General features: G+C 43.6%; 1 protein-coding gene across 1 annotated transcript; it reads right to left on the bottom strand.

The window, feature by feature from the left end:
• Positions 1–1,831: 1,831 nt before the first annotated feature.
• LOC110523804 (sulfate transporter) lies at positions 1,832–7,613 on the bottom strand. Its single transcript, XM_021602834.2, has 3 exons — positions 7,347–7,613; positions 5,182–5,829; positions 1,832–4,963 (listed from the first exon to the last, which is right to left on the bottom strand). Exons 2-3 carry the CDS (start codon positions 5,773–5,775, stop codon positions 3,440–3,442), a joined length of 2,118 nt encoding a protein of 705 aa, XP_021458509.1. The 5' UTR covers positions 5,776–5,829; positions 7,347–7,613; the 3' UTR covers positions 1,832–3,439.
• Positions 7,614–8,856: the final 1,243 nt, after the last annotated feature.

The following is an 8,856-nucleotide window of genomic DNA, read 5'->3' as shown; positions in this document are numbered from 1 at the left end:
GTATTGTAGTAGTTTATTAAACCATGAATTTACTTATACTTTATACAAAAGCGTTGTTTCTATTGATAACTAAGATGCACAGTATATAAAAACATTCAACCGTCAACAACTCTACAAAGTAATATAAAATACGATTTTAAGAATAGTTTGATAAGATTCCAAACTTTAAAAGTTCATCTGAAACATCAACTTCTATTGTAAATCTTTAGATACCAGCACCTTGTTGGAATAGAAACTGGAGTTTGTGTGTTACAAAATAACTGGTGAAGTCACCATCAATATATTATGGTGAATCTGTCCTGGTCAAACTCAAAATGAAACATAAAATAGATTGATTCTCCCTTGATTAGTAGTTAGATGGTCAATCATAAATCCCCTATAAAACAACCAGCGGATAACATGATCACTGACACATTCATCACTGTACAAAAGCTTGCTAGTTTTATTATTCAAATAACATTAACCCCCCCCCCCCCCCCCCCCCCCACCACCACCACCACCATTAGCATGATCAAGGAAATCCTTCTGTTTAAGCTAGAGATAATGTTTTTCTTTTGCATGGGCTGCGTCTCAATCCACCTGTGTTGGTCTTCCACATCTGTGGTGGGAGGTGGCAGAGTTACAGCGGTGTTTGTCCGACCAGGAGACATCCCTGAAAATCATCTGAAGTCGGTGCCACCGATGTGCCAACTTCTGTCTGTAGCGTCTGAATGGTTGACACCACCATCGAAAGCTGAGTCTCTCATGTTGGTTGTTTAAAATCAAAGTATACCTACAGAAACCTGAGTCCTTCCTCCCTTCGACCGGAAGAAGGGGGCGAACGGCACGAAGCTTCCAAAGCTGTTTTTTTCTTCTTCTCTCGAGTGCATGGGGGAGAAGAGAGTGCTCATCACGGAGGCAGACACCAGCAAGGGCACAGGCACATGGTCGACACTTTCATTGCCAGCAGCATACCACCTTGCGTACCACTGCTGGCTTGCTTCTGAAGCTAAGCAGGGTTGGTCCTGGTCAGTTCCTGGATGGGAGACCAGATGCTGCTGGATGTGGTGTTGGAGGGCCAGTAGGAGGCTCTCTTTCTTCTGGTCTAAAAAAATATCCCAGGGCAGTGATTGGGGTGCTGTCTTTCAAATGGGATGTTAAATGGGTGTCCTGACTCTCTGAGGTCATTAAAGATCCCATGGCACTTATTGTAAGAGTAGGGGTGTTAACCCTGAGGTCCTGGCTAAATTCCCAATCTGGCTCTCAAACTATCACAGTCACCTAATAATCCCCAGTTTGAAATTGGCTCATTCATCCCCTGTAACTATTCCCCAGGTCATTGCTGCAAATGAGAACGTGTTCTCAGTCAACTTACCTGGTAAAATAAAAAATTACAGGAATCATGAGGATAATACACTTTACTGTTTGACCAAATCATAGGTTTAGCTGCCAAAAAAATAGGATATTTTGAGTGAGTGTAATGTACAATGTACAACTTGCTCTTGCTACGTTTATAAACACCTTTCCGTTTTTTACAATCCATGATCTTGGCTGTATAACTTATGACAGAGTCGGGGAAGGTCTCTTTGCTGATGCCACGTTTGACCTTGAAGGTGAGTTTGCCTGACCTCAGCTCAGCCGATCAGAAAACCGGGCCGGCCCTTGCCCACAGAACAACCAAAGGCAAATTTGATAGAAATGTGAGTTATAGATTTGTCATTCTTCTTGAAAGCAAGTCTAAGAAGCAGTAGATCTGTTCTATGACCGCCATTTCTATGCTTCCCAGTCTTAAATTTAATTTTTGTGTCTTTTACTTTCGGTTTTATACACCAGCTTCAAACAGCTGAAAATACAATACTTTTGCTTATGGAAAATATGTTTCACAGATTGTACAATGATTCTCTACTCTATACTTGCTTATTTTGTCACAAACTGAAATTTGGTGAACTATTAGAATTTTAGCAACCAGGAAATGTCGGAAAGATTTCTGCTTGGTATATCTTTAACCCTTTACACCTATATGGATAGTTTCTAACAGAAGAAATATAAAAAGTATATTCATGACTATGGTATAAATTGAAGGAAATTATCAGACCAAAGGTGAGAACACAACAGTTCACCTGACACAAGACCAAACAAATCCAAACATTACGCTGTTGATTTCATCTGCGTTTAACATTTACTGTACTTTTCGCTGCATTTGTTGATAACGAATACACTCATAAGATAAGAATATTCACTGCAATTTTGGGGTAGGTGCAAACATTATTACAAGGGCTTGAGTGAGAAGTCTAACTGGTGTCTTCAAGTGGACACACACCTCTCCAAACTGTGCACAGTACCTAAGTCATTTCAATGCACTTTTGTGACACAAGGAAAGAGCCTTCAACTTAAAGGTGTTTTTTTTTTTAGATCTCCTAGCTTTGCCGTTGAGGAACTGAAGCAAGCACACTTACAGTCTTTTGTTTGGAACACAGCCCTGCGTCCCCACCATCACACAATTACGTTAAAAAAAACCTTTCCATTATAAATCACAATCTGGGTCAGGTGGACATCATTTGAAAGCTTATTCTATTGCCAACATGACTAGTTATAAAATAGGATCTTACAGTGTTGGGCTTTCACAAGGCACTTCAGACAAACATATTGTAATTTTGGTGCGCATAGAATGGAGTCCTTCAAGTGTGTGTTCTGCAGCAAATTTTCTTCACAATATGACAAACATTCTGTTCAGGACAACCCATGGTATGACGCTTGTCATTCGTGTAACTGTACATCAAATATAGATATCATGATTGTTGATACGGTAAAATTACATCAGTTTTCAAATATGGAAATGTGAAGTGCACATTTGGACTTATGGGTGTGTGGTTTGCTTGTATGACATCAAAGCAGTGTTTATTATAATCCTCCAAGTGTCATCTGTCAGAACACATTGACTCCTCTCAATTTACAGCGTCCCCTCACTCAGACCACAAAAATGTTGCTTAACTACTAGCCCAATTAGCAGGAGGGTTTGGGGGCATTTATTTTATTGTGCGTGGTACACATGTTTAGAATGACTGTCAGTTGAATCGCGCACAGGGCTGTAAAGTGAGCTGTAAAGTAAAGAGCTTGTTCTGACATCATATATAGTACATTACTGTATTACAGCCACTGCATTCAGATTTAGATGCTTATGAGGGACCAAATCTGCCATTTTCAACCCGTAAAGGGGATGACAGGGGCTGTGAGTGTGAAGGGCTACCAGGCCCATGGACCGCCGGCGATGTCACCTTTTTAATTGTTTTATTTTGATATGAAAAAAAAGGTTTGTGTGTGTGTCAATTTTGACCAAGCCACCCAACAGAAAAATTGTCCAGCCTATCTGGCATTTTCCAGAATTGCCAGAAGGCCAGTCCATCCCTGACCAGAGCCATTTATTTACATATCCATTCATTTGGAAATATACGGCTCTGGTCTACACCAATGTGTCACCAATAAATGCAGATGTTGCCCTGTCATTGGCAAATTGAACTGCAGTGTGTACAGTATAGAATGCCAAGCGTTCCATGTCTTTGTCAGCCTTCCCAAAGAAAGAGCCTTGTCTGAGAGAATCTATGACTGTTGTATTACAGCTTGCAAGCAGCACTGTAACACCCACCTCCTTATAGTCTTTAATGATCCCTTTGAAGGTTTGCATCCCTGTGGAGTCTACGAAGGGCATTGCAGAGCAGTCTAAGATGATAGTGTGGAAGTCAAGTTCTCTGGATACCAGCCCTACATTCACCTCTCCATTAGTCTTGTCGTCTCTCCCGACTTCCTTCGCTGCCATTTTTTCAGATTTTTTCTCTGCTTCCATCCTCCTGGTCATCTCCAGGAAGGGTTCCACGCCCACGGCCTTGTACAGCGACTTTAGGAAGAAGTCCTTGTTTGCATAGTAGAGCGGGGCCTGGAAGCGGAAGATCTTCACTTTAGGGAGGGACATGAGGTTTTCATACTCCTCCAAATCCTCGTAGTAGACAGTGTCATGGACCTGTCCTAACAGAGAAACCTTGGGCTTCTGGGTCTGGACGATGATACAGAGGATAGAGAAAACCACTCCAACCACCAGCCCCATCTCCACACTGATCAGTGCTGAGGCACCCATAGTCACCATCCAGACGACAGCGTCCATTTTACTGACGCGCCACTTACTGGGCACGTCTCTGAACTTACGGAGAGCTCCCCTCAGGCTGACGATGATGATACAGGCCAGGACGCACTTCTGGAGGGAATAAAAGAAGGGGGCGAAGAAGAGCAGGACCAGGAGAACGACAAAGGCACTTACAATGCTGGAGACCTGAGTCTGGCAGCCCGTGGAGTCTTTCACCATAGTTTTAGCCAGGGCAGCACTGGTGGTGAAACAGTGGAAGAAGGAAGGGATAATGTTACAGAAACCAATGGCCAACATCTCCTGGTTGGGCCGGACGGTGTAGCCGTTCTTCTTGGCAAACATCTCAGAGAGGGAAACCGTGAAGGCAAAGCTGATCACAGCCAGTGGGATGGCATCGAAGGCCACCCGGGGCATCAGACCAAAACTGGGCACCTTAGGGGGGATGAAGCCTGTGGGGATAGCACCAGAGACACTGGAGTCGTACCGTCCGTGGAAGTCTACAAAGTGGGACACCAGTGTAGCGCCCGCCACCACTACCAGCTCTGTGGGCAAAGGGATCTTCAGACGATCCTTGTAGCGATCTTGGAGCTCCTTCCCCAACACCAGGACAGAGATGCAGATGACGCTGGTGATGAGGTCACAGTAGTTGGTGTTCTGGATGTTACTGAAGATATTGATCCAGGTGACCACCACAGTGCCGTAGCCCTGGTGGCGAGGGATCTTGAGCCCCAGTAGGTACTTGGCTTGGACGGTGAGGATGGTGAACGATGCGCCTGTGGCAAAGCCGTCCAGCATGGGAGCAGAGAGGTAGACGGAGACAAAGCCCAGTCTGAACACAGCCATCAATACCTGAAAGGAGGTAACCATGTTTATCAGATAGCTAATCTAATCTAAAGGTCAATATTCAGCACAGTCATCTTTGATGTGAGTTAATTTATGATGTTTAGGACATGAGTAATCAAGTCTAACTGATTTACATCTGTTCCACTACATGTTGAAATCTGTTCCACTACATGTTGAAAGCAGTTATGAGAGTGCTGAATCAATCAGAGTAGTTGAAACTGTACCTGGTAAATCCCAGCCAAAAACGTCAAGGCTGCTGCAATGCTGATGGCATAACATTCTTTCCCACACTCCATGCCGAAGGCCCCTATTGTCAGGTTGACGGCTGAGCTGTCTGAGTCTTCTGTTACGTTTAAGAATCCATCTATGGTGGCTGCTTTGGTGTCATCCAGCTCGAACCCTGCCATATACACCTCTCTATCCACAACCTGGCCCACCATGAGGCTCATAAGACTGAAGATGCCCACAGACACGTGCCTGGAGGTCCCCATGAAGAAGTAGATTATGTTGGCGAAAAAGGAGGTGTAGAGGCCATAGATAGGGTCCACTCCGGCCAGCAGGCAGTAGGCGATGGCCTGGGGCACCAGGATGATGCCTATGATGAGGCCTGACATGAGATCACCCCAGATATACTCTTTCAGTTTGTACTTGGGAAGCCAGAGCACCACAGGGAAGAACCCAGTCAAGGTGTTCTTGACCCTGGGCACAGAGCAAGACAGGCTACGGCTCAGCTTGGTCTTCAGAACGGTCATGGGCTCTTTCCGCTGCCGGACCCTCCGCTCCAGGTGGGGAACTTCAGTGACCTTGGCTTCCTCCATGGCCTCTGAAAGGGGTGGGTTGTGGGGGTGGGGGTGGGGTGCTTAGCTGTGCTCCTGGAATGAATCAGACAGAGAATCTTCACTCATCATGACACTCATTGATCATTAGATAGTGTGTCCTCCCCGAAGGAAACAATGATTAAACACCTTCCCAACAAGCATTTGCATTCAAGGGGTGTTGCATTACTCATAGTTCTCTCGTTAAACATTGATGCGTAGTTTATTGTATCATTGAAACTGTAACAGAGGTTCAGTCAAGGAGTGATTTAGTGAAAATTAAAACATTGAAAAGCAATAAACATGTCGGGATCTGTGAGAGATTAGTTAGGCTATCGTCAAATAAACTTCCTGCTTGCTGTTAATGTGCTCCCACATCAAGTTCAATGTTACACAGAGACATTCAGCATCGTTGTCACACCCTGATCTGTTTCACCTGTCTTTGTGATTGTGTCCACCCCCCTCCAGGTGTCGCCCATCTTCCCCATTATCTCCTGTGTATTTATACCTGTGTTCTCTGTTTGTCTGTTGCCAGCTCGTTTTGTTTCGTCAAGCCTACCAGTGGTTTTCCCTCTGCTCCTGTCTCTCTATATGGCCTGTTTCCTAGTTTTCCCGGTGTTGACAATTTTGCCTGCCCTGAGCCTGAGCTTGCTTGCCATCCTGTACCGTTGCACCACCAATCTAGATTACCGACCTCTGCCCGCCCTTGACCTGCTTTTTGCCTGCCCCTGTTCGATTAATAAACTGTTGTTACATAGACGCTGTCTGCATCTGGGTCTTACCTGAGTGGTGATAACCGTGGCAACACTTACTCAAGGACCACAGTGAAAATATACAGGTGTCTTAGGCAACCCATCTCAGATTGCCCCTTAATTCAAAGACAAACGCAGACAATGTATTGACAAACCATCTAAAACTCCAATATATCTTAAATGCGACCTAACCGGAAATATCAAGCATCAAAGCATGCCTCTAATGATAGAAAGCATGCCTCTAATCAGTAGAAAGAAAGAAATTCCTACATTTCCCACTGTGGACAGTCTGAACATCTCTAGATTGAGATGAATGAGTGATCCAGACATTCAGCATAGAGCTCATCATGTCTTATCATGTCTTCAGAAGCCCTAAACTATGCAGTAGATAACTGTCCCACTGGGCACACACTGAGTGAATCAATGTTGTTTACATGTCATTTCAATGAACTTAGGTTGCACCAACATGCAACAGACGTTGTGCCCGGTGGGATGATAACCCTTAACGGTAGCAGTAAACAGAAGATTAAATCTTATCGTTGTGTCCCATCATAACCTCATTACAGCTGTCTGATGGGCTTTGATTCCTGCTTCTTCTTCCTGTACCAAAGTCAACACTCACCCCTCATGTATTAACTGCACTAACGGTACTCAAATAGTAATAGCAATTTTAGGTCAAAATCATTTTTAGACCCTCCTCTAGATGCTCTACGTTTACCTGTCTTAAAACGCGTGAAATGCATGAAATGGCACACATAGGTTACAAACGCAGGCTACTTGTTATTCTACCAATGTTCAGGCTGAGGCAAAACAATAACTCACCCACACTTCGTTCTGCCAACCCAAAGAGGAATGCAAATTTTGTGTCAAAGTTTTGTAGTCAGGAACATGTAACCTACAGGTACACCTACAAATAGTCACCGCTATCAGTGTTCTCTCTCACAGCCAACATGTGAGTGTCACATGCTCTCTCTCTACTTTCTCTTATCCTGTCTCTCCTGTCTCTCTGGTAGTGTCATACACACGCCTCTCTTGCTACCCCGGAGTAGAATGACAAAAAGGGTGTTGTCTCAAATCTATGTTGGATGAGTATAGCGATAAGGGCAACCCTTGTCCTGACACTGATCATTGCCATAGGCTGGACAGTGTGGGGAGGTGGGGCCACTGTCTCCTTTTGGGTTGTCCATAAAGTGGAAGCAAGGCCTCCCTTGGCAATCTAATTTTGTTCAGGGCAATAGGGTAACAAAAGTCAATCGTTTACTGGCTGGTGTGGCTTATCTATCTGTTAATATTCAGACCTAACCTGGGATCTGGTTAGTTTTCAAACTGAAACTGAAGAAGAAGGGTCACAAACAGAAACAGAAATAGAAGGGTCACAAATGGAAACTAAAGCAGAAGGGTCACAAACTGTTAACATGCAGTAGTTCTAGTTGACACAGTGACCTGGTTTGGTGATTGTCTTACAACACAGCAATAAGATAGGGGTTCATTCACTATTGACTTGACACCAGATTAATGATCCCTGTTCTCAGTTTATTATGTATTGCATACATTAATATATCTGTCATCGTGTCAAAAATGGAAATGTACATGTTTTTTTAGAACTAGATTTATTTTGCATTTGACTGAATGTCCTGTTTCCAGAGGCCTAGGGTTTAGTAAGGTTTGCCTTTTAAGGGAAATACGTGTTCACACATTCTTTTTTACTTCTGCATTGCATATTAGTCCTCATTAATGAACTACTAGATGGTGAGTTGTGTTCCTGGTTTCTAGCTATGTCATTGACTAAGACTTAGCCAATTAAGCCATGGAGCACAACACTCCAAATCTGCTATATGAAGTCCCATTGTGCTCAGTGTTATGGTACAGAAATCGATCTGTGACTAGCTAATAGTTCCTGTCTCGTGACCTGCAGTGATGTCATATCTGTGGACCTAATATTAAAGAATGCCCTAGCTTGAAATCCCATGTGAAATCCCATTATGGTATGGCATGACTCCAGTGTGGGATCACAAGACAGACTATGTGTCGTCTGGTCTTTCCACTATTGTGCCATGAGGGAAAAGTTGTACAATGGCCCTTGACATTATATCCAGATTAATTAAGTCAAACGTTGACCAGTGAGGTCTTGTGAGATGTGTGTGAATTGATTTGTGCCAGGTCTTGGCATACACCATAACTTATCACTCTGTTTGACTAGTTAAGTTGAAACATACCCTCCAAAAGGTCTGGATCATCAATATGAAGTAGAAGCTGTGTAAACATAATAAACGACATGTATGAAATAATATTTGTGTATAGAATGATATTATATAGCCTTTTATAATGGAAT

Source organism: Oncorhynchus mykiss, chromosome 5, assembly GCF_013265735.2.
Source record: "Oncorhynchus mykiss isolate Arlee chromosome 5, USDA_OmykA_1.1, whole genome shotgun sequence".
Classification (NCBI taxonomy): Eukaryota; Metazoa; Chordata; class Actinopteri; order Salmoniformes; family Salmonidae; genus Oncorhynchus; species Oncorhynchus mykiss.
The sequence above is the reverse complement of the archived record's forward strand: the minus strand, read 5'-3'. Positions and strand labels throughout refer to the sequence as shown.